The sequence below is a fragment of the Meles meles genome, chromosome 6 (assembly GCF_922984935.1).
Source record: "Meles meles chromosome 6, mMelMel3.1 paternal haplotype, whole genome shotgun sequence".
NCBI classification, from domain to species: Eukaryota; Metazoa; Chordata; class Mammalia; order Carnivora; family Mustelidae; genus Meles; species Meles meles.
This window is the reverse complement of record NC_060071.1, coordinates 112062793-112089557: the sequence shown is the minus strand read 5'-3', so window position 1 is coordinate 112089557 and position 26765 is coordinate 112062793. Positions and strand designations below refer to the sequence as shown.

At 34.9% G+C, this 26765-nt stretch overlaps 2 protein-coding genes and 1 pseudogene across 2 annotated transcripts in view; 1 reads left to right on the top strand and 2 right to left on the bottom strand.

Moving 5' to 3' along the window:
* The window catches only part of MNAT1 (MNAT1 component of CDK activating kinase), a 213518-nt gene that overhangs the window by 55707 nt on the left and 131046 nt on the right, over nucleotides 1-26765 (bottom strand). The window contains exon 7 of the mRNA XM_046010218.1: nucleotides 22175-22296. Coding sequence (XP_045866174.1) covers nucleotides 22175-22296 — 122 coding nt within the window. The remainder of the gene's footprint in view (nucleotides 1-22174; nucleotides 22297-26765) is intronic.
* On the top strand, nucleotides 10678-10833 carry LOC123945269 (annotated as a pseudogene).
* On the bottom strand, nucleotides 14376-15390 carry LOC123944767 (ADP-ribosylation factor-like protein 6-interacting protein 1). Its single transcript, XM_046010108.1, has one exon. It carries the CDS (start codon nucleotides 15388-15390, stop codon nucleotides 14908-14910), a length of 483 nt encoding a protein of 160 aa, XP_045866064.1. The 3' UTR covers nucleotides 14376-14907.

Below are 26765 nucleotides of genomic sequence, written 5' to 3'. Positions count from 1 at the left end.
GAGGAGCCTAAAGAGACATGACTACTAAATGTAATGTGGTATCCTAGATGAAATCCTAAAACACAGAAATGACAGTAGGTAAAAACAAAGGAAATCATAATGAAGCACAGACATTAATTACTAAATTTGTATCAATATTGGTTCATTAATTATAACAAATATGTCATGTTACTGTTAACTGTATTTAATAATAGGAAAATTATATGGGGTATAAATTTTCTGAATTATCTTTGCAATATTTCTATAAATACAAAGCTGTTCTAAAATAAAAAAGTTTATTTAAAAAAAAAACTAGCAGTGTATTTTTGGAGGAATGGACAAACTAAATCTAAAATTTACATGGAAATGCAAAGAACCCAGAACAGTCAAAACAATTTTGTAAAAAAATAAATAAATAAACTGGAGAACTGATGTTCAGACTTACTATAAAAGCTATAGCAATCAAGACAATATAGTTTTGGCATCAGGATCAACAAACCATTGGAACAGAATGAAGTTGAAAAATAGATCTACACGTATATGGACAATAGATTTTTGACAAAGGTGAAAAGTCAATTCAATGGAGAAATAATAGTCCTTTCAACAGTGTGGAAACAATTCAATATTCATATGCAAAAAACAAATCCTTCAAATCATACTTACCATATACAAAAATGAACTATAAGTAGATCACACAGCTAAATAATATTAACCCCTCAAAATACAAAACTTATGGAAGAAAAGGCAGGAAATTTTATTTTGAACTTGTATTAAGCAAAAATTTCTTAGATGTACCACCAGAAGTGCAATCCATATAAGAAAAAAAAAAATTGATAAACTACACTTTATCAAAACTAAAGCTTCTGTTTTAAAGACACTTAAGAGATTAAAAAAAAAAAGCCACAGACTAGGAAAATTTGCAAATCATGTATCTGATAAACAGAATATATAAAAATCTGAATATAGCATATATACGAAATGTCAAGACTCAGTAGGAAAACAAATCTAATAAAGAAATGGGCAAAATCGACAGCCAAATGCAAAAGAATGAAAACTGAACCAGTATCTTACACCATACCCAAAAATTAACTCAAAACAGATGAAAGACTTGAATGTAAGACCAGAAACCATAACATTCCTATAAGAGGACATGGGTGGTAAGCTTCCTGACGTTGGTGTTAATAGTATCTTTTTGGACCTGACTCCAGAAGCAATGGCAACAAAAGCAAAAATAACAAATGGGACTGTGTCAAACTGAAAAGCATCTCCACAGAAAATGACATCATCAACAAAACAAAATATTAATTTTATTTGATATTTATTATTAATTATTATTAATAAATATTATTTATAATTAATTAATAATTATTACAATGTCTTCTATTAAATAGAAAACATTTGTAAATCATACATCCTATAAAGAGTGGATATTCAAAATATATAATGAACTCATACAGCTCAATAAAGTATATGACAATTTCCTTGGTGGTTGCCTAATTGACACCAGCAATCTTTTGAAAATGACAGGTATCTTGATGGTACACATATGTCAAAGCTCGTCAAACTGTGTATTTTAAATATATGCCGTTACTGTATGTCATCTATACCTCAGTAAACTGCTTAAATATAGAGTAAAATTAATTTTAAACTGTCATAATGAAATTACCATGTAAGCTCACTAGACCATTTTATTAATGTAAGATATATTATGGGATCTTACTGACCCTATTTTTACTATATATAGAAGTATGTTATTGCTTTACAACCCTAGGAATTATTTCAATTATTCCCTACAATGCTTAAAAAAAGAAAAAAAAACTTAAAACAATGAACAAAAGATGATGGAACCAACTGAAGAATAGTTAAATAAATCACAACTATCATATCAATCTTCAGTTTTTATACTACATTGTTCAAATTATTACATCTTTTTCTGGCATCATTTTTTTTTAAGATTTTATTTATTTATTTGACAGACAGAGATTACAAATAGAAAGAGAGGCAGGCAGAGAGAGAGAGCGAGAGAGGAAGGAAAGCAGGCTCCCTGCTGAGCAGAGAACCCGATGAGGGGCTTGATCGCAGGACCCTGAGATCATGACCTGAGCCAAAGGCAGACGCTTAACAACTGAGCCATGCTTGGCATCATTTCTTAAGAGGATTATGAAAATACCCTAGGTAATTTTCTCAAACCCAAAAATCAGTGAGTTACCAATGTAGTCTTAATCACTTACCAAATTTCAATTTCAATTCAATCATTTTTAGTAAATTACAGAGTTGTAAAGTCATCAACACAATCCAGTTTAGAACATTTTCATTACCCCAAAACAGATTCCTGATGCCCAGCTGGAGTCACGAAAGGGTATATTTTTAAGGACAAAAAGGAAATATTATATTCTTTCTCTTAAAAAAAAAAAAAAGATTTATTCATTTATTGTAAAGAGAGAGCATATGAACAGGAGGGGCAGAGGTAAACTCTCAAGCAGACTCTGCACTAAGCACAGAGCCCAAAGCGGGGCTGGATCTCACAACCCTGAGATCACGACGTGAGCCAAAACCAAGAGTCGGATGCTAATTGTGCCACCCAGGCACTCCAGGAAATTTTATACCCTCATCCATTTATTTATTTAAACGGGATGGATTTCATTCCACAATATATAATATGGAACAAAACCTCTGTCATTTTGCTGAAAGAATGTGTGTCAACATTTCTTTATCTTTGATGTTCATGTACCATAATTTACTTGCTACAGTTCTAGTGCATATCCTAAGGTATTTGGAAGAAAGAAGATGATGTAAAAATGAACAATTAATTCAGTTCACTGAACTGAAAGGCTGAACAAATTTTCTCTAAATCTAAAGACAGCTCATCACTCCTTGGCAAAACATTTTTTAAAGACTTAGAAAGCAACAATCCCATAAGCCCAGATGTTATCCATCATAAATTAGCAAAGCAGATAGATTGCATGCCTGTAACACTGGCAAACATGAGGGCAGGAAAGACAAAGTTGTTAACAAAAACAGCACTGAAGTGCCATCTACACTGAGTAAGAAGGTTAAAAGAAAGTGACAAATAGTTATTCTATTGTTTCCATATTTTTTAGCCACAGAAAGGGTAAGATAGCTTTAGGGCTTGCTAAGGTAGGAAAGACGCTGACAAACGGTGATATTCTGTTTTGTTTTTGTATCTATTAGCCCCAGAAAAGTTAAGATGATTGTAGGGTTTGATGATGTAGGCAAGACTTCCTGATTAAGTCCAAAAGAAAAAAAAAAACGGAGGACAGGCAACATTATAAGAAAGCTAAAGAAATAAAATCACTGTTTTTATATGTGGCTCAACTGAAAATAGTATTTACATATTCACCATGGAAATAGTGAATACTAATTCAATTTAAAAAGCATGACATAACTCTATTGAGACAAAATGGGGGGACTGAAATAAAGCGAGGGAAGGAGTTGGGGTTTTTTTTAAAGATTTTATTTATTTGACACAGAGAGAGAGATCACAAGTAGGCAGAGAAGTGGGCAGAGAGGGCGGGGAAAGCAGGCTCCCCGCTGAGCAGAGAGCCCCATGTGGGGCTCAATCCCAGGACCCTGAGACCATGACCTGAGCTGAAGGCAGAGGCCTAACCCACTGAGCCAGCCAGGCGCCCCAGGAAGGAGTTTTAGAGGGCTAAATCTTTATCTCTCACATTGCGATGTGAAGAGACAAGTCTAAAATTGGTAATCAAGAAACTGCAGCAGAACTGTGTTATTCAGAAATATACAGATAAATATAACAACAAAAAGCTAAGATTTAGAAGCTGGGCAGAGTCAAAAAAAAGTTATACTGAGGTATACAGAATCTAAGAACGATTCATTGGCTTTGAAATAGTACCTTGTTCTCAGTAAATAAATAATCAAAGTTTCAGAGAACCAATCAGCATTTTTTTCCCCACACCAAAATATTTCAGCATGAAGAGTCTAATCCTGCCTGGTCATCTGATCCACACTGTACCATCTTATTGTCAATTTTCCTTTCAAAAACAGTATTACTTAAAAAAATCTTTTTCATAAGCTAAAAAATGATTAATCAGCCATGTTTATTCTGCTCCCCAAAAGCATATCCATTTGTTTTCCAGATTCAATAACCACAAGTTTTTAACCTAAGTAAGATCTAATTCCTGACCATTACTTTTTTTTTCAAAACTGTTGCATATTGATTTCTTATGATTTCAAATCCACGTGTTTATGACTTAAGTTGTTTTGATCTAAGGGTGAATTTGTTTATACTGAAGAAGCAGTGTTGGGATGTTGTCACTGACACCTGTTGTGGTTGGTTAAGTACTCAACAGCTCAACTGTTGACAGGCACTGCTGGAGACTTACTGATAGTAATATATGGAAGAGTAGCTATAAGGTAATGAACATTTAAACTTTAAATACCAAGAGTTTGTGAGGTCTTACTGAGGAGTGATCAGTCTGCACAAAGCTACTCTTTGTTGATCTAAATAACTCCTCAAAGATTGAAGATACTTGAGATACTTGCTCCTGCCATGACCAGGCTCCTCTTGGTTGGCAATGGTGTTAAATCATGCAGCACTCCCAGGAAGGGAAGGGACACCTGTTCCTGCCTTAGCAAGGCGACGCATCATAGGCAGTGGTGCAAACTGTGTAAATAGTCCCTAGAATGGGGCGCCTGGGTGGCTCAGTGGGTTAAAGCCTCTGCCTTCAGCTCAGGTCATGATCCCAGGGTCCTGGAATCAAGCCCTGCATCGGGCTCTCTGCTCAGCGGGGAGCCTGCTTCCCTTCCTCTCTCTCTGCTGGCCTCTCTGCCTACTTGTGATCTCTGTCTGTCAAGTAAATAAATAAAAATCTTTAAAAAAAAAATAGTCCCTAGAATACTAACCTTCAGAACAGCCCACCCTGCCTGCCAACACCAGTGCCATTCACTACATGCTACAGCAGCAAGGGACCTAAGCCAGCAGCTGATACCTAGATTTTAGTTGGAAAGACCGACTGAGTCTTCTGAGAACCAACTCATAGAAAGGTAAATGTCAACTAAATATGGACCTTATTTCTTTCACTTCTCCTTTGCCTGAAACAATACTGTAATTAACTTATCACTGATTTGGAATATTTCTTTATTAGCTTATTAAGAGACATTATCCCATATACTATTGACTTGTAAAATATTATTCTAAATTATAATTCCAAAATAAACCTTTATTTAAAAAATAAATTATTGGCAAATACAATCTCAGTCCTGAGTATAATATGCCTCAAATAAAGCAAAATCTAAGTCATCACATTTTCCTCAAAGCAATAAAACCAAATATGAAAAATTCATTTTTAAGCCTAAACTGACAAAACACTTTGGTTCTAGAAACATGTGACACAGGATCCTGTCCTCAGGACCAACTCTTACCAATCAGTTACACACCTAGAATATTGGATAATTAGAGCAGATCCATATTTTACCATGCCTACTCCTATACACAACGAAACTATTTTCTGCCATAATCATAAAAGGAGAATAACAATGCAGAAAATACACAGAGAGTTTTCTTTTATTGGACTTTGTACATGTAATTATGCCAGTAAAAAATTTCTAATGTAAAATAAAAATACAATTTATATCACAAAAGAGGGTAAAAACTAACAGATGAAAATACCCACTATGGGCGCCTGGGTGGCTCAGTGGGTTAAAGCTTCTGCCTTTGGCTCAGGTCATGATCCCAGGGTCCTGGGATCCAGCCCTGCATCGGGCTCTCTGCTCAGCAGGGAGCCTGCTTCCCCCCCGCCTCTGCCTGCCTCTCTTCCTACTTGTGATCTCTGTCTGTCAAGTTAAGTAAATAAAATCTTAAAAAAAAAAGACAAGAAAATACCGATTAAATATATTAATTTTCAAAAACATGAAAATATTTCTAAGTATATAATGGACTCAAAATACTTTGTTTTAAGCTCTGACCTCTGCTAATTTGTTGATGAGTTCATTAAAACTGACCTACACAAATGAACTATTGGGACTTCATCAAGACAAAAAGCTCCTGCACAGCAAAGGAACCAATCAACAAAACTAAAAGGCAGCCTAAGGAATGGAAAAAGGTATTTACAAATGACATACCTGCTAAAGGGTTAGTATCCAAAATATATAAAGAACTTATCAAAATCAACACCAACACACAAATAATCCAGTTAAGAAATGGGCAGAAGACATGAATAGACATTTTTCCAAAGAAGAAATCCAAATGGCTAACAGACACATGAAAAGATATCTGCTCAGCATCACTCATCATCAGGGAAATACAAATCAAAACCACGATGACATAACACCTCACACCTGTAAGAATGGCTAAAATTAACAACACAGGAAACAACAGGTGTTAGCAAGGAAACAGAGAAAGGGGAATGCTCTTAACACTGTTGGTGGGAATGCAAACTGGTGCAGGCACTCTGGAAAACAGTATGGAGGTTCCTGAGGAAGTTAAAAATACAACTACCCTACAATCCAGCAACTGCAGTACTAGCTACTTACCCAAAGGATACAAAAAAAAACAGATTCAAAGGGGTATGTGCACTCTGATGTTTATAGCAGCATTATCAACAATAGCCAAACTATGGAGAGAGCCCAAATGTCCCAAATATCCATCAACTAATGAATGCATAAAGAAGATGTGGGGTGTGTTTGTGTGTGTGTGTGTGTGTACACACACACACACACACACAAACACACATATAATGAATATTACTCAGCCATCAAAAAGAATAACATCTTGCCATTTACAACAATGTGGATGGCGCTAGAGTGTATTATGCTAAGCCAAGTAAGTCAGTCAGAGAAAGACAAATATCATATGGTTTCACTCATATGTGGAATTTTGAAAAACAAAAATAGATGAGCATATGGGAAGGAAAAAAAGAGAGAGAGAAGGAAGCAAACCATAAGAGACTATTTTTATAAAGTAGGCTCCACACCCAGCATGGAGCCCAACACAGAACTCATGACCTTGAGATCAAGACCTGAACTGAGATCAAGAGTTGGGTGCTTTAACCGACTGAACCACCCATGTGCCCCCCCATAAAAGACTCTCAATGACATAGAACTGAGGGTGATGGAGATTAGGGATGAGGGATGGGCTAAATGGGTGATGGGTATTAAGTAAGGCACTTGTGATAAGTACTAGGTGCTACAGGTAAGTGATAAATCACTAAATTCTACTCCTGAAACAACTATTACAGTATACGTTAACTAAATAGAATTTAAATAAAAATTTGAAAAGAAAAAAAATTTAAAAAATAAAAATAAAATTGATCTCTGCATATTCCTGTTCAGTATATAGTAAGACCAGATTTGTCAATTTATCTTTGCTTATTCCAGTTAAAAAACAAGTAAGTCATGGGGATATAATGCAGAACATAGGTCATATAGTCAGTAATACTGTAATAACTTGGTAGGGAAAGAGATGGTTAACTAGACTTAGCATGGGTATTATTGTGTCATGTATAAAAATACTGAATCACTATGATGTATATCTGAAAGTAGTAAAATACCAAATATTAATTATACTTTAATTAAAAAGTTTATCTTGCTCATAATCAAGGAAGAATATGTTCAGTTAATTTTAATTTCCAGTTTCTTTCCTGAAGCAACAGATATTGAAATAGCTAGATAATATCTTAAGGATGACTTTGACAGTTTCGTAAAATATCTATTTCACAATAAATTACAAAAACTGCAGTACTATTCGTGTCTTTGTTTCTTTAGGATTGATTCTAGTAACACCTTCCAGATGTACCCTGTTGAAAAGCTTTTAAACACAAATAAATACTCCAAGAACTTAAGTTTTATTTTTTCATATTTACAATCACTAAGCTATATCTATCTATTTGAAGTTTACTCCAAATCTAATATTTAAACTCTGGAAATTATAGTAGAATAGGGGAGTTGGAAATAAAAATTTTGCCAGAAAGAAGCGGAAGGATTCTAAAATCTCACAAACTCACTCTCGAATGAGGCTAAATATAGCTGAGTGCATAGATACTGGAGATGGTGAGATGTGGAGTGTAGGGCTGACCATATAAAACTGGGAGTTCTCTGAATTAACTTGTGTATGCAATACAGTGTTATTAAAAACAAAAAATAAAGATGTACTAATTGAAAATTTACATATATACTGTGAAATTCAAAAGTAACAACAGCAATTGTTTAGAACTTGGACCAACAAAAGATTTTTTAAGGAAGGAGTATTTGAAAACAGACATTGTTTAGAACTGCTAGTACATGGTTAGAGAAAATGGACTGACTTTCAACTGGTTTTATTATTTTTTAAATTTCTCTACAGAATATTTAATTCCTTATTGCTTGCACCTGGGACAGATGATTCCTAACACCCCACCCTTGTAACTCCTCCACTATCAGCTCACCTTTACCTATGCTCCACCCCCAAAGCTTATGAGTCACTTTGCCCAACTCAATTCCATTTTGCTCACATGCACATACACAAAAAAATACTGAATGAAAACTGAGAACTTGCCTTATGCTTAGAAAAGAATAGTCTTTTGAGAATATAAAGGTGCTACATAACTTGAACTCACTGCCCTTAATATACTATCTGAAATGATAATAATCTAAAAGCAAAATTTTAAAAAGCTCATTCAGATTTTGAAAGCTCTGTACATGGCAAAGGCATGCAGTGCAACAGAGAAAAAGTAGCCTAAGAGACTAAGAATCTAGTCCTAGCTTTGCATGAACCAGTGATGTGACTAAGGAGAAGAGTTTTCTTCTCTGGCATCACTTGTCTATAGTGGACGCAAGACAGTTCACTTTCCTACAGATTATCTCTAAGGTTTTTCTCCGCCTCTTACAGTCTCTCTAAAAACATTTTTTAGAAATAGTTTTTAATAATGATATTTGATAAGTAACTTAAAGCAATTGGCACAATTATGCTGCCTCAAAGAACCCCTCCCCCAGTCTCCCTTATCACAGTAAATGGCAGCTCTGTTACTCAGATTAAAGAACTTTGGGAAAAACTTTTTTCTATCTCCCTATATCTAATCCATCAAAAATTCTCTGGTCTCTGTATCAAAATTATATCCATACTCTGACCATTTTCTCAGCAACTACACTGCTACCATCTTAGTATATAAGTCACTATATCTTAACCAGGACTGCTGTAAGTTTTCTTGTTTTCATTCTATTAATTCTCCTATAATTGACCTTTCTAAATGTAAGTCCTATGACACACTGTTCAAAATTCTCTTATGACTTCCCATCTCCTTCAAAGTAAAAGCACAAGTCTTGGCCATTACCTTAAAAACCCTATGTGATCTAACTGAGCACAGCCTGCCTCCTTACCTAAAAACCCGCTACCACTCTGATCTCATCACCTACCATTCCCCAACTCACTCTGCTCCAGGCACTGGCCTGCTTTCTCCTCCTCATACACATGCCCACCTCAGGATCTTCGCACTTACACTTCATTCTGACTCTCCCCATGATATCACATGATTGGCTTCTTTGCTTAATTCATGTCTGTTCAAATATCTTCCTACGTAAAAACAGCACTCTCTTCCAATCACTACATATCCCTTTATCCTTCTGTATTTGTCTTTGAAGCGTTAATTACCATCTAAAGATTCATTACTGTATTTTAGTTGTTGGCTTCACCCCAGCAGAATGACAGTAGATGTTCTCTCTGTTTTGCTCACTGCTATTTTCTTAGTACCTAGAAGAATAAGTGCTACACAGAAGGCACTCCATAACTGAATGAAAAATAAAAGTAAAGGAACTGTTAAATAACCAACTGTTTTCTCAATTAGCATGAGCTAAATACTGTAAGATTTCATTTTCCAATGGAGACAACTATATGTGTGTGTGTGTGTGTGTGTGTGTGTGTGTTCTACTGAATTTTATAATGATTTGGGAAGAATTAACCAAATTCCAATAGTAAACTGCAAAAAATCTGAATTAAAACTATATTTCACTGGAATAATTTGTTATGATTTTATTATTTAAACTAAATAATCTGGTTTATTTAGTGCTGTTTTCTAAGATTTTTAAATATATGTATTATAATTAATATCATGATTTAATAGTCTTAAAGTCCTTACTACAAAAAACTATTCTGGAAACAACTGCATAATTACATTTCCTCAGTGACCTTATAATCTCGTGAGCATTTACTCTAGACTAAACAGCCTCATTCAGCTGCCCTGCGTCTGACTGCCGATGAAAGAAGCTTGTTTGACAACTGCTTCAAGCAGAAACATATTTTTTCCATGAATGCATAAAAAAGATTTAAAACTTACCAGACTAGAGCCAGACTAGAACTTTAAGCACAAAGGTTCATGTTAGATGTGTGAGTTGATTTCTAATTCAAATGCCAAGAAAAACAGATACTAAAAACATTCTGATGTCACAGCCAGTGAAAAAAAGTTAATTTCCTAATTATATTCATAATTACAAAATATGACATATATCATATATTATATACACATACATACTGCAGTCTTTTTTGTGACTTTTTAATTTTTCCATATTCTTTGGTTTTCCAGTATCCCTAACACTTTTTATAAAACTAACATAAACTTAGGTGGACAGCATCAAAAACAAAGATAAAACAAACACCTTTTTTCATTTTTCAATAACCCATACAACAGGTAAAGACCTTGACCAAAAGCCAGCAATTTCTTCAATGTGACTTAAAAAAATGCTTCTCCAAGCTTTGCGCAGTGGCAGTATCGTAGCCAATGAGGTTTATCCGAGGCGCGATTATTGCTAATTGAAAAAAATGCTTCTCCAAAATGGTAAGAAAAATCACTGATGAAACACTTGGAAGCATCAGGAACAAGAAACTACAGCTATCAAAACCAGATAACACCAGATCAAGAAGTTCTAGCCAACTTCAACAAAATACAAAACTGAAGTCAGACATAGAGCATTTAAAAGAAAAAATTCATTTTTTCAGATGATTCACTTCCAAATAAAACCCAGACATTCTCCTAAGAGAAGAAAATAATTAGAGTTCAGTAAAGCAGCCACATACAAAATGAAATATATTTAAGAATCAAAAAGCACAATGAAAATAATTTTATAACAGGGGCACCTGGGTGGCTCAGTGGATTAAGCCGCTGCCTTCGGCTCAGGTCATGATCTCAGGGTCCTGGGATCGAGCCCCGCATCGGGCTCTCTGCTCAGCAGGGAGCCTGCTTTCCCCTCTCTCTCTGCCTGACTCTCTGCCTACTTGTGATCTCTGTCTGTCAAATAAATAAATAAAATCTTTAAAAAAATAATTTTATAACAGTATCAAAACTATAATAAAAAATTAATTTTTAAGTGAGATATATGAAAGCTCAATGAATTTTAAATACCTATTCTCTTCTAATCAGTTTATAAGTTTAGAGCAATTCCAAATAAAATTCCAAAAGGAGTTGTGCTTGGTTATTATCTAAGTAGTGAGAAGAATGGCTATTCTTAGTTAAGTAGTTGGTGGGCTTTGGTTTGTTTACCTGTTTCACAACACTTTATTATGACGTTTCTCAAATGTATAGAAAACTTGAAAAAGAATTGTACAGTAATTCGCTGCTTTGGCCAACAAAGTTTACTTGGGATAAAAAATGCATAAAAATGCTAAGACTACGAAAAAGATAAATAGCAAAGGAAGACTTGTCCCACCATGGTAGGCAGAATTCTGAGGTTTCCTTATGTGCATCCTTACAAAAATCCCTTCCCCATGGGTTGATATGATGGATTTCACTCCTGAGATTATATGTGAGAAGGGATTTTGAAGGTGTAATTAAGATCTCAAATCAGTTGACTATGAGTTAATTAAAAGGGAAATTATCTAGGTGAGCCAAACTTAATCAGGTAAGTAATCTTTAGAAGGAAGAGATTCAAAGTGATTTTTTCTCTTGCTGGCATTGAAGATGAAAGCTACCATGAGTTCTTCATCTGTGAAGAACCTAATTCTGCCAATAATATAAAAGCTTGGAAGACAACTCCCGCCCACCAAGCCTCGCTTACATGGAACCACAGCACCTGCTGACATTTTTACTACAACCATGCGACACTTGAGTTACAAGGATCTGGGTAACCCACACCCTGACTGCACAAACACTGAAAATGAATGAGATAAAAATGGATGTTAAATTAAGCCACTTAAATTTGTGGTAATTTGATAATAAATAAATGCATCACTTAATATTAAATTAATATTAATAAATTAATATTAATGCTTTAATATTAAAACATATCATGAATTTAAATTAGTAATTGTATGATACTGTTAAAAAAACTGAAACAGATTAATGCAAAAGAAAGGGCAGTGGAGAAAAAGTCTTACTATATTAGTAAAACACATGAGTAGAAAAAAGTATTATTAGACCTACTGGTCTGGGTCAATTGGTTAAAATGTTGAAAAATAAAGATTCTTTTATAGCTCCTTATAAACAAAATAAATTCCATATGGATTTAGTGATTAGATATAAAAACTGAAGCCACGCAAAAATTAGAATATAAATATACATAAAGTTCTGTGTTGGTTTAGGAGTTCCTTAGTGGAAGAACAATGGAAAGTTAATAGGACATCATCAATACAACCACTGCTCAGAATTAAAACTACTGCATATCATAAACAATGTAAGAATAAAAACCTAAGGGGTGCCTGGGTGGTGCATTCAGTTAAGCACCCAACTCTTGGTTTTAGTTTTAGTGGTTTTGGGGTGGTGAGATAATGCCCTGCATCAGGCTCCATGCTCAGTGCAGAGTCTGCTTGAGATTCTCTCTCCCTCCCTCTGCCCCTCCCACTCATGCACTCTCTCTCTCTTTCTCATAATTAAATAAATCTTTTTTAAAAAGAATTTTAAAAAATGAGGTGTGCCTGGGTGGCACAATCAATTAGCAGCTTACTCTTGGTTTTGGCTCAGGTCATGATCACAGGATAGAGCCCTGCGTTGGGTTCTGTGCTCAGTGCAGAATCGGCTTGGGATTCTCTCTCTCCCTCTCATTCTGCCTCTCCTGTACCCCTCATCCCAAAATAAATAAATAAATCTTAAAAAAAAAAAAAGAATAAAATAGAATTTAAAATTCCAAGAGTTAATAGCCTTATTACACAGCTGACTCATATAAATAAATAAAGGAAAACAATACTATCCCAATAAAAAAAGGAGACAAGGGGAATAAACAGACAACTCACGCATAGGAGGAAAGAGGAAAAGAAATTACTGGGTGGACTATGCCACAAATATAAAGACAATACGAAAATTCTAAGGAAAGGAAACAGCATGTTTAACAACACAAAAATATGTGAGACACCATAAGGTTCTTTTTTTTTTTTTTTTTTTTTTTGGATTCCAGCTTTTTTTATTTTTCCCCTTTTACACAAAACAAAGTAGAAGAAATAATACAAGATTAAAACTGCAAAAGTAGTTAATTGGTAGATCACATATACACACAAAAAAATCCAGAGAGCAAGGTAGGCTTATCTACAGTGAGGAAACACATGTAAAAATTAAGGTAGTTTATAGTTTTCATATGAAACATTAAAAAAAACTAATCAAACATATGCTACAATGGATGCTACTGTTTACAGTCAGATTGAAGGGGACGAAACACTTATTTAGGGACAGATACACCACAAGGTCCAGCATCAGTGCAGTAACTTCACAAAACTATATTACAGCTAGTTAATCAGAGTTTAAGAACTGTTCCCAAATGTCACATTTTCGGCCCTCAGAGGTTCATTCCTACAGATTTTAGCTATTCTAAATTTCTAGCTACCGAGAGGGAGAATGATTCTAAGACATGTTCCAAGCAGTTACAAACTCTCTGTAGACCAGAGGCCACCTATCGTCACCAAAAGTCCACTTTCCCCAGCAGCCCTTGCGTTCTTCAGAGAGAGAATCAAGGAAGAAAGTCAGACACCAGTCCACCACCTCCTATGCCAATCTCTGGGGACCAAAGCAGCCAGCAATTACCTTCAAATGAGAGTCTTGAGGCTTACCTTTAAAGGCTTAGTCTGGTCTTGAAAAATTAGTAGGCTAAGATTATTTTCTACTGAAATAAGTCTTGACTAAGTACAGGAAGACTTCTGTCCTTTATTGGCTGGTGTTGGAGTGAAGGTCATAGACCTGAGTCTTAACCTATTACATACGTTAGCTTCAGTCAGCTGAAAATCCGAAATTAAAAATATGCCAAAAATCCTAAACACAAGTTTCTGGAAGCCTGCTGTTAAAAAGCTTCTAAGGATCTACTAACTTGAAATCTAAGAGCAAGGAGAGACGAGCTCAAAGCCTATCCTGTTCCCCATTTGGGAGGAAAGATCAATGTTTCTTACAAATTACTAAGTTTTGCACAAGGCAGAAACCAACATATACTAGGGCATGGAATTGGTTTCATTTTATTCCAGAGGATTCTTCTTCTACAGTTTAGAAACAGCACGAGGAATGAATCTTAACTGGTCTCTTAATTGGAAGTGGTAAACTTGGTCTCTGTATTCATGAAGCCAGACAGTGTAAGCAGACTGTGGAAGCAGACAGTAGAACCAGCTTCCTGTAGCCACAGACCACTAGCTTGTATCTAGCTAAAGCAAAGATCAACTGGAACAATTATCCAAAGTCACAGTTAACTGTACTAAAAGGTGAAGTTCACCACTATATTATTTTAAAGGAAGTTGCCTAAAAGTAAGAATTCAATTAACCTGGGTGAGAAAAATCAAAACAAGTACTCACGAATGAGTTGGCCATAAAAGGCCAACTGATGAGAAAGCATCTGCTACGCTTCACATGAAGACATAAAGCCTTACTTGGCAAGTCTGAATTTCTACAAACTAAGGGCAGAACGAGGGTGAGCAAAGAGCTACTTCTGTAACATTTTAGTATCCAGACAGTGTAATAGAAACTGTTCCCAAGGACAATGTATATGCCATTCATAACACTGAATAAAGTAGATGCATTATTCATTTTTCTTTTCTTTTTGTTTGAGAAGCTTATTTATCTTCCTTTTGGCCATTCCAATGTACTTCAAAATGATTCCATGCTGATTTAATGCAGGAAGCAACAGTAAGAACGTCACTATCACACAGGTTTGCAGCAGGTTGTGGACTTGATGTCCCACCCAAGCAACCGCAGCAAGAGAAATGATCATGGTCATGAAGTACATTTTAGGCTTTTCTTCCTTCAGTGTAAAGAGACGTTTCCACCAGCCCACAGTTCTACATCGACTCTTTACCAGATTGCTACAGATTTCATGGAATCTTTGCTGTTGCACAGTGGTCCATTTATTGGAGCCAAAAATTCTAGGAGCTAGAATGGGAACAAGGTAGTCAGCCAAGCACAAAAACATAACAAAACAGGAAACACCGGACAGAACAGATGGATCTAGATAGTAGATAGTCAGAAACACCAAAGAAACCACACCCATGATGGCAGACACCATAAGGTTCTTAAGAAACATCAAGTATAAGGACGTAGGGTATAGGAATATAAAGACAGGGTTCAGATTGTACAGGTAATGATGAGCTACTGGAAGATAATAATAACAAACAGACATGACCAGACTGATATATTAAAAACAAAGAAACATGACCAGATTGATGTATTAGTCTTTCATGGCAACAATGAGGAAGTCCTTAAGAAGAGAGACAGTATTATAACAAAAAATTTGATAGAACAGGTTCAATGTCTTATCTCAAATTCTTAATATTGAAAGTTCTAATTTATCAATTGAAAAAAAGAATACAGTTCTTAACACAAAAGGAAACTCATGAAAGCATCTCCAAGGTTACTGTGAAGGTGGATCTTCTATTCTGGGGACTATACCCTATCCTATTTCCTCAAGAATGAACACTTCTAATTGCTTTGCCAACAGTAATGGATCTGTTAATAAGTTACTTTTGGTTGGTTTGTTTTATCAAGGCAGTCTATGGCTACACAAGAAAACAAAATTAATAGGTGCTGATAGAAATCAAACAAAAAACTATCTTCTAATTACCATTAGTTTCTAGTTAACTAAGTCAATTCAATACAACTATTACTGTCACACATTTTTTCACTATTGATTATGTAGTAATAGCTAACTAATCTTAGCATCTGGTAAGGAAGCACTCAAGATATTAAACCATCAGACTTTAAATCTGTTTTTTAAAGCTCTCATAACTTGGGGCACCTGGCTGGCTCAGTCAGTAGAGGATGCAACCCTTGATCTCGGGGTTGTAAATTCGAGCCCACACTGGGTGTAGAGATTACTTAAAAATAAAAATCTTGGGGTGCCTGGATGGCTCAGTGGGTTAAGCCTCTGCCTTCGGCTCAGGTCATGGTCTCAGGATCCTGGGATCAAGCCCCACATCCAGCTTTCTGCTCAGCAGAGCCTGCTTCCCCCTCTCTTTGTCTGCCTCTTTGCCTACTTGTGATCTCTCTCTCTCTCTCTCTCTGTGTCAAATAAACAAATAAAATCTTTAAAAATAATAAAAAAAATAAAAATCTTTAGGTGCTCCTGGGTGGCTCAGTTAAACATCTAGCTCTTGATTTCAGTTCAGGTCATGAGCTCATGATTAGTGAGATCGAGCCACACATGGGGCTCCACACTCAGCATGGAGTCTTCTTGGGATTCTCTCTCTCCCTCTCTCTCGGTCCCTCTCAAATAAATAAAATCTTTTAATAAAATAAAATTTTTTAAAAATCTTTAAAAAGATTTAAGATTTATTTAAAAATAAAGCTATCATAACTAATAGCATACACTTATATCAGTTGTGTTAATAGAAGAGATCATAAAGATCCTATTTCATCTTATAAAACAAGTTTTTCCTTATTTTTGTAATTAGCTCACAAGTGAAAAGCTCATATTGAATAAATCACTTCCATCTTCCTAAAACAGTAGAGGTATTTGATTAAATAATGTGAAATTGATGAACAAAATTGGTAAGCACTCATAATTTATATCAGTGAAGGGAATAACTCATCTTTGGATGGAGGGTAGTAAAATATTAACTAGAAATCCAGTTGATTATTAAAAAGACAGTTTCAGAGTGCCAATCAACGAGAATACTAGACTAACCACGAAAGCCATCGTCAAGGGAATTTCAATTAGCAGTTAAGTTTTCCCAAAGCATTCTCCCACTGGCAGAGAATTAATACACTTGTTTACATATTGCCTTAAGCAAACCAGAAGAGTACTACCAGTCCAATGTGAACTATAATTATACATTCATAATACGCTCCTGAATGAAAAATTTTCATTTATTCTTTTTCTGCTTCTCAAATTTAACTAACTGTAGAGAAGATCTTAGTTAAAAAAACTCCAAAAATTTCATGACAATGTACTTTTGATTTCATCCTTTTTCAAAGTTATATATATGGAAAAAAATGTAGTTCTTTGGAGACACAATGTTACCCAAGACCTTAAATCACCTACTCCCCAAAATATACAATTAAAATTATTCTGAAAGTGCTTGCACCCATACTTTTGCACTAGCTAAAGAGAAAGTGCAAAGTGTACCCTTCTTAACCTCACCAAGTCACACAGATTTCAAAGCAGATATAAGGAAATAGAAATAAGTAATTTATTCTGTTTGCCTCTAGAAAAATTGATCTTGTTCCCTCTGTAGGATAACATAACATAAAATGGAAATTTTGTTGTAAAGGAAAAGAGAGAGGAAGAGAAGCTAGAGGACTGGGGAAAGGGGAGATCCCACCATAAAGGGATAAATGGGGCTTATTTAAATGCAAGACATGGACAACTTTTAGGACAGATGTGTAATTATTATTACTTCAGTCAATTTAAATTTATATTCCTTCTACCCTAAAAGCAGCACATTTGAGGATATAAATCATTCTTTAAAAAGTCACTTCACAGAACAAATTTTTCAGTTTTTCTCTAAATGTTTCTGAAAGTTGTATTAGGTAAAGATATACCCTTAGATTTATAAAGTTTAATAAGAAAAAATAAGATAGCATATAGCTTCAAATAATAATTCCAGAAGAGAAAAATGAACAAATAGTATAAGAAATCAATTTAGAATTTATTTTAGCAGGTGTTTCAGTATGAGGTCAGAACATCACCAAAAAGACTGCTTGAGCTGATCCCAGTTCCAAACACTAAAGCTGTCTGTATTGAATACAATCCATTTCTCAATGTAGAAGGCTGAAGAGATGTGGGATGAATTCTATCTCGGTAGATAAATAGTTCTAAATCAGGAAAAAGTCACTGTTTCTTTAGCAATTCTGATATCAATGTTGATGATCTAGAAATTCCTACACTACTTAGCCACCAATGGCTAAAAGAAACGATTACAATGAAGGTTTATTAACTTAAACATACATGTTTATTTGAAATCAGAACAATCTGCCCTTGTAACTATTGTGGGTACAGAATATATGTATAGTCTTTGTTGAGAAAAGCAAAAGTCTACTTCGAGAAATTCTGGGGGTACCTACATGGCTTTGGCTCAGGTCCTGATCTCCACGTCCTAGGACGGAGTCCTGCCAGTTGACGGGGAGTCTGCCTCTCCCTCTCCCTCTGCCAGGGAGCCCCCTTCCAACCCCAGTGCACATGAACATGTGTTCTCTCTCTCAAATAAACAAATAAAATCTTAAAAAAGGAAAAAAATTCTGGAACTAACTGTATTCTAAATACTCAATGGTTAATGAAAGTCTCCCACCCACCAACACACACACATGATCCAGTCTCCTTTATTTAGGTTCAAATAAGATTTCATGTATAAAAACCCTGGGAAAAGTATAAATGTTATGGTTATATCTTATCTAAGGGACACTTACCCTACATTTTAAAATCTAAATCATAATGGCAAAGGCAAAAGGAAACCAAAAAGGGGTCCAAACAATCAGAAGAGTTGCCAAAGTTTATTAAATTTAACAATTTACTCAAAATTGTTGGGAAAAAAGCAATCAAGCTACATCTACTTCATACAAATTTCTAAGAGTTAGTTAAATACACACACATATGTATAGCAACAGCACCACTGTAGCAGATTAAAAGAGGAAGATAAGGGGGATATTCCACTGAAAAGACCCAATAAAATTTTGCAATAACAGAATACTAAATACAAGAGGAAATGAACTTAAAAACAAACAAAAAGCCAGGACTCAACTGCTGGGACAGGCAAAGGTTGGCTGCCACTGGGGGAAAAGTAGAAAACCTTCTGTTACCCTCCTCAACTCTATACTGACACAGACAAAAGCTTTACAGCTACTGAGGAAAGGGAAGAAACCAATTCTTACCTGTGCTAACACAATGATGCAAAGTGGGCGGGGTGGGAGGGGTACAGAAAACTGTCTTACAGCCAACACTTCCCAGGCCTACCAACATAAGAGAGTTCAGTTGTGGGGCTGGGAGAGGAAAAGCAAACCCGCCTGCTCTCCAAAATAAGAAACAAAAGTTGTTCGCCTCTAGGAAAGAGACAGATACACCAAGAAAGCACTACCCTGAGGTTCTGGCACACAAGACCTCCTAAGGCTAAAAGCTGGAACAGGAGAACTAAGAAATCGCCTTGTTCCCATCACAAAACTTACTCCAAGAGGAAAAAGCTGTCTGTTGCTGGGGAGGAGCACCAAGAGAGAACCGTTATGTGGCTCAGGTGGCCAGAGCCTGTTGCTGAAAACTGAGAGTGGAGCAAGAGGAAAAGATCCCTCCAGCACTCCAAGCCCAAAGTGGCAAAAGACTATCTGGAAGAAGTTGAAGCCTATGAGCAACAACTGGAACAACAACAAAATCCAAACTAAAATCAAACTGTCTACTTAATACTCAATTCCCTATCCTAATGCCCTGACAGAAAAAAAGGACATAAATATTTCAGGGTATAAATCTCAGTTTCTGCTGTTCTGTCACACAGAATATCCCATTACCAAACAATAATTATAATAAACACAAGAAAGTAGGAAAAATAAATCTATCATCATGACATAAACTAATCAACAGAACCAGACCAAGAGATGTTGGATATCAAAGAGGCACTTTAAAGTTAAAAGACCTAGGGGGGAAAAGATAGACAACATGTATAAACAGGGAATTTCAGAAAAGAGATGAAAATTATAAAAAGGAATGATATGGAAATGCTAGATATAAAAATAGCAAGATCAAAAAGAATTCCTTTGATGAAAAAAAAATCTGTGAAGAAATAATGGTTAAGATATTTACAAAATAAAAACAACAAATTACAGATCCAAGTACAGAGAAACTTGGAAAGTTCAGAGAAGCTATATTTTTAAATATAATGCCAGCTCCTTATAGAAAACATATAATAAATCTTATTTTTGGTGTAATCTGGCAATCTCTGCTTATTATTTAGAATATTCAGATCTGTGCTATCCAATATGGGAGCCACTCATCATACATGGTTATTTAAACTAAACAGAATAAAATATAAAATTCAGTTCTTCAATTGCACTAGACATATTCAAGTGCTCAGCAGAAACATGAAACTGAGGGATACTACACATGACAGCATAAACCTAAACTATTTCTATCATTTCAGAAAGTTGTATTGGATAGGACTGATTTAGAACATTTCTATGCAATGTAATTACAAAGTTAAGACTAAATCTACTACCACGTTATTTCTTAATTGCTTCATTTCTTTATTTTTGTCACCCTCTCTTCCTGTTCTCCTTTTTATTAATATTTTTTATGATTTCATTATTTTTCTCAGCTACAGACTAATTGACTGTCTCTCTTTTTTTTCACATTTTTTGTAGTTGCTAGAGGATTAACATTAAACATCTTTAACTTACTACAATCTATTTCAACTATGCCACTTCATGTACACTGTAAGAACATTATAACAAGTTATTTCCTCTTCTATCCTTGCACTGTTTCACACATTTTACTTGTGCACTGTTATTATGCATGCCCATTTCTATAATCTTTCAAATGTAATTTTGATGACAAAACTATTAGAAAATGAAAAACCTTGTAACAAAGGAGTACTATTTTAAATACTTTGTCTTCACTAAAATATAAGTAAAGATTTTAAGAAAACTTATTTTAAAGATCTAGAATTCTGGCTCTTGCTAACCCAGTAAAGGATAAGAAACCAACGTCTTTATCACTAATAACTTTTTACATCATGAAACCCTATATTGTCTATCTCGAGCTTCAATTTTAGCACTTAACACAAATTATTTAGTAAATCTGTTATTTTAGACTCAAACGGGTTTTTAGGTTCTGTTTCACATCTCCTTAGCTTCATGTTTGGAAGATGCAGGACCTTAAGAGAATATAGAACTAAAGAAAATAATAAGATTTACTAAATAGCAGATTAGTAAATTATCTACCATTTTAATAGTCACGAACTTGGAGCCTCCAGTTTCATATGTATAATACTAAGAGTCATGTTCAAGATTTTGGTATTGAAGATGCATACAGGTTTTTTGTTGTTGTTTTGGTTTTGGGGGGGGTTGTATGTAGGTTTTAATCTTTATCTATCTTGTTTTTGCTGCTAGGGTGCTTTGTTAATTACTTTTTAATCACTTGTTTCACTGTACCCATTATTTCTTTTCACATTATATTCTTTACACTATTTTACTTTGCTAAGAAGCAATGGTTTCTAGATCATCTTTTCATTCAAAACTTTTAACTTGAGATACCAGACTAAGACATGAATTTTTCCCCAATGAAGTCTGTGCCTACACTTTTCAAGTATACTATAGACACCCACCTGCTTCCCTGAGACAGACTGTGATCATCTCCATCATTCAAAAGAATCACCATCCCAGGTTCATTTCCAAAACAGATGCATATAAAATGGCTTTTGAGCCACTGGGCCAGCCATACATTATACCTTTGACTAAATATATTTTGTGGCTCATTTCTCATAAATATAGTTATACTATAAATAGCAGACAATGAATAAATCTACTCTTTTTCATGGCAAAGTCAACTCTCATATTTTTACTGGCTTACTAATGACTAAATTAAGCTCCTATTTTTAAAAAATTACAGAGTAAGCTGAAAATGAACAGCTACTTCAATATGGCTGCCAACAACATCATTAAAAAGAACTAATATAAACCATTCTTAATCTTAAAAGACCTAACAAAACATACAAAAAATGTGTACACTTACTATTAAGCATTCATTTTTCACAAAAGAGTAAAGTTCTAAACTTCAAAATCTAAGAATTTTTTTTAAAGTGTAAGTCAAACTTAAATACTAACAGATAAGCCTTAAACATTAGTTCCTCAAAGAGAAGTTCCTAGACACTTACCCAAGTCTTCCTAACATCTCAAGCTCAGGAACTTGCGGTCCACATGTCTCTATCTGCAGTGGTTGGTATTCATATAGAGCTTCTTCAAGCTTTTGAATAGGTGCTAATGAAATATGCTGACCCTGTTAGAAAAATGAAGAAAAGCAATACCTTTTAATAATACTTCCATATTACTACATCTTTGTAGACAAAACTCCTTCATCACTTTAAAAATATTATCCTGGGACACCTAGGTGGCACAGTCAGTTAAGCATTGGACTCTTGGTTTCCACTCACATTGTGATCTCAGGATCCTGGAACTGAGCCCTGAGTCGGCTCCCTGCTCAATGTGGAGTCTGCTTAGAACTCTCTCCCTCTCCCTCTGACCTTCCCCTACTCTAAAATAAATAAATATTCTTTTTTAAATTTAAAATAAAAAATAAAAATATCCCTGGAGAGTCTTGCTGGCTCAGCCAGTGGAGCATACAACTGTTGGTCTCAGGGTCCTGAGTTTGAGCCCCAAACTGGGTGTAGAGTAATTTTAAAAGGAAATAAAATTTAAAAATATTATCTACGAAGTCTGCCAATTCAAGGGTACAATTCATTATATTACTGAAATCCACATTTTATAGTTTATAGTAATTTACATATAATTTGAAAGAAAACTGGGGGGCTTGGGTGGCTCAGTGGGTTAAGCAGCTGCCTTCAGCTCAGGTCATGATCTCAGGGATGGAGTCCCACATCGGTCTCCCTGCTCAGTGGGGAGTTTGCTTCTCCCTCTCCTACGGCCTCTCCCCAGGCTTGTGTGCTCTCTCTCGCTCTCTCACTCTCTCAAATAAAAAAATAAAATCTTAAAAAAATAAAAGAAGAAAACCAAATCCATCATTAAATTCAAATTTAGCCTTAAAGAATATAGCTATTCAACATCAATGGTAGAATTCAGCAAATATAAAAGCTCAGTCCATCCTCACATTTTCCTACTTAAATCTAAGAGTTTTGGTAAAATCAGTGTTTTCTTGGGGAGCCTGGGTGGCTCAGTGGGTTAAAGCCTCTGCCTTCAGCTCAGGTCATGATCTCAGGGTCCTGGGATTGAGTTCCGCATCAGGCGCTCTGCTCAGCGGGGAGCCTGTTTCCCCCTCTCTCTCTGCCTGCCTCTCTGCCTACTTGTGATCTCTGTCAAATAAACAAATAAAATATTTTTTTAAAAAATCAGTGTTTTCTTCAAAGCCCTAATTAGGGAAAAACACTAATGAAATTATCCTCCACAAAATTTTGCCACATAAATATCCACTCTCTTAAGTCTTTACAATGAAATCAAGGTTACTTACCAAAAATGTGTATATGATATCTACTTACATACACACACTGGGGATTTTGTGCTATAAACTAAATTGAATGAAACATCTAGGATTTTTCTGAAAACAATTACTGAATAACCAAAAGAAAAGCTCTGTATTTGATTACACACATACAAAATAAAATGCCATTCAGCCATATAACATCATTAAACTGAGGTTTATCATACATGTGAGTGTAGATTCTTTTTTTTTCTGAGCATGGATTCTAGTTTTCAAAAATCCTTATTTTTTATATTGTCCATGTTTTCAGATTCTAACTCTAGTACTGTTATTTATCTTTGTATAGTGTTCATCAAGTTCTTTATTTCCTAACTCTTTAATAAAAACTAGCTCCTATAGTTATTTATTCCACCATTTTCTAGTTTATTTCTGTTGTTACCTCCCTTAGTTTCCTTTTCCCCTAAATTACTAATACAGTACATATTTCTCTTTTATTTACAAAAATTAACAAACAAAAACCATGACTTACAAGTGATAAAGTGCAACTGAGGCAGTGAGGAACATGACAATGTTTGCATCTGACTTGCGGTTTTTCTCTTCAACAAGTTTTCATCCCATTTAGCTTCACCCTAGCTAGTTCACTGTCATGCATTAATAGCTTCCCTGACAATGTGACCTTAAAAGTCCTTCATCAAACATTGACAAAGGACTTGAATAGACATTTCCCCCAAAGATATACAAACTGCCATTAAGCACATGAAAAGATGCTTAACAACACTGGTCATTAAGAAAATGCAAATCAAAACCACAATGATATGCCACTTAACACCCATGACTATTTAGGATGGCTATTATCCAAAACAAACAAACAAATAAAACAGAAAATAACAAGTTTTGGCAAGGATGTATAGAAATTGGAACCAATGTGCATTGCTGATGGGAATGTAAAATGGCACAGCCACTATAGAAAACAGGATCATGATTCCTCAAAATACTAACTATAGAATTACCATTCGAGTCAAAAATTCCATTCTTGGGTACATACACAAAAGTAGTAAAAGCAAGAATAGAACAATATTTGTACACCCATGTTCATAGCATCATAATTCATAGTAGCCACAGCTACTGTGTCCTCATCCTCACAGTAGGACACAGCCATGTGTCCGTGGATGGATGAATGAATAGACCAAATGTGGCATATACACACAATGGAATATTATTTAACCTTAAAAAGGAAGAAATTTTGACACATGTTAAAACATAGGTGAATCTTAAATATATGCTTAGTGAAAAAAGCCACTTACAAAAAGACAAACATTACATGATTCCAATTACCTGAGGTTGCTAGAGTAGTCAAACTCATAGAAACAGAAAGTAGAATGGTGGCTGCCAGAAGCTAGGTTGAGGCAAGAAGGGAATGGGGTGTTAGTATTTAATAGGTATAGAGTTGTAGTTGGAGAAGACTGAAAAAGTCTGGAGATGGATACGCTACAATATGAATGTATTTGATATCAAGAACCACATACTTGAGGGACCTAGGTGGTGGAGTCAGTCAATCATTTGACTCTTGGTTTCAGCTCAGGTCATGATCTCATGGTCCTGAGATAGAGCCCCATGTTGGGCTCCAGCTAAGCATGGAGTCTGCTTGAGATTCTCACTCACTCTTCCCTTCTTGCTCATTCTCTCTCAAATAAATAAATCTTAAAAAAAAACAAAAACCATATCCTTAAAAAGAGTTAAATGGTTAAATTTATGTTATACATATTTTATCACAACGTTTTTAAAATGGGTTTTAGATATTCTATTTACTCATTTACCTGGCTAGAGTAATACACAGGAAAAAAAGAAGTGAAATACCTAGAAAACTCTGTTAACATTATTTTAACCCTTAACCTCCATATGTTTCACAGCTTTCCTAAATAAACATCAGACTGTCAAGCTAAATCTTATACTATCTCACAGAAATCCAATCTGTGAACAATGAAACTGAGCACAGGGGGTTACACAGGTTAAGAAAGGACTGCCTAAGCCGGTTATTTTGAATGACATTTTGACATTCCTGTTTCAAAGTGTCTTCTTCATAAGCTGCCAAATACTAAATTCTCCTGCCATATAATATAAAAATTCCAGAATTAGTGTCACATTGTTAGGTTGGTGGGGGGGGGGGTGAAAAAGAAAAATTATAAGAATTAAAGGAGGAAAATTTAGAGTCCTACTAAATTACTCCATTTGCATTTTATAAATCATGCAAGGCCCAGAAAAGATGATACACAATGGGTATTTTCAAGAGCTAGAATACTTGCCAGAGAAAATAATATTCAAAAAGATAGGCTCTCTTAAGCCATTACAGTGGAAACATACTAAAAGTGATCGTTCACTAAATACCAACAATAAAGCCCAAGTTACTAAAATTATGAAATCATATAATGCAAAATATTTTCTGCAAGTTTGTGGGCACATAAAAGATCACCTAGTATAATAACAGTTAACATTATTTACTTAGTGCCCAGCACTGGTCTAAGGACTTTTTATGCATTATTTCATTAGTATTCATACAGTTTTATGAGATAAATACTATTACTCCTAACTTACAGATAAGGAACAGGGGTTTATATATGTGACTTGGCAAGGTCACTCTGTATTAATGGCAGGTTGAGAATTAGAAGTCAATTCTGCTAGATTCTAAAGCCTGTGTTCTTTTCCCCTAACTTCCTTATTTTATGAAAAAAGAACCATTTAAAATATAAATTTTCCAAAAGTCAAATCTCCTAATTCCTGTACAGTATGGGTTCTACCATATAATTTTTAATGTCTTATTTTTAGATAATATAGTGATGGTTGCTCAATTTAAAAGTTTGACCTTAATAAGTAAACCCTAGATCAAGATAAATTTTTATACAAATTCTAATAACTTCGATTTGGTCAAAACAACGCAGGCTCAAAAAGGCTTTTTTAAATTATGGCATTTAGAGAACAGTAAACATCAGTCAGTGGTAATTCTGTTTACCATGAGAATGATAAAAACAAAGTTCATAAATGATGCACAACTTAGCTTTGTAACGGTCAATTGATCTTTCCCCCAAAAAACTTGGTGTTAGAGAGATGCCAAATTTCTCAAATCTAAAGCTGGGAAAGAACTTACAGGGCAATCATTGACATAATTAAAATTAAAATTAAGTCAGCAACAGACAAAATGTCATGCAAGTCCTATGAGGAAAGTGTTGGGGTTTTTTTTTTGCTGTTGTTTTTTAATAAGATTTATTTATTTGGGAAAGAGAGAGCGCGCACACATATGCAGAAGGAGGAGCAGAAGG

Excerpts from the sequence above, each read along its gene's own strand:
- LOC123944767 (XM_046010108.1), bottom strand. The coding sequence starts at position 15,390 with ATGGTGTCTGCCATCATGGGTGTGGTTTCTTTGGTGTTTCTGACTATC.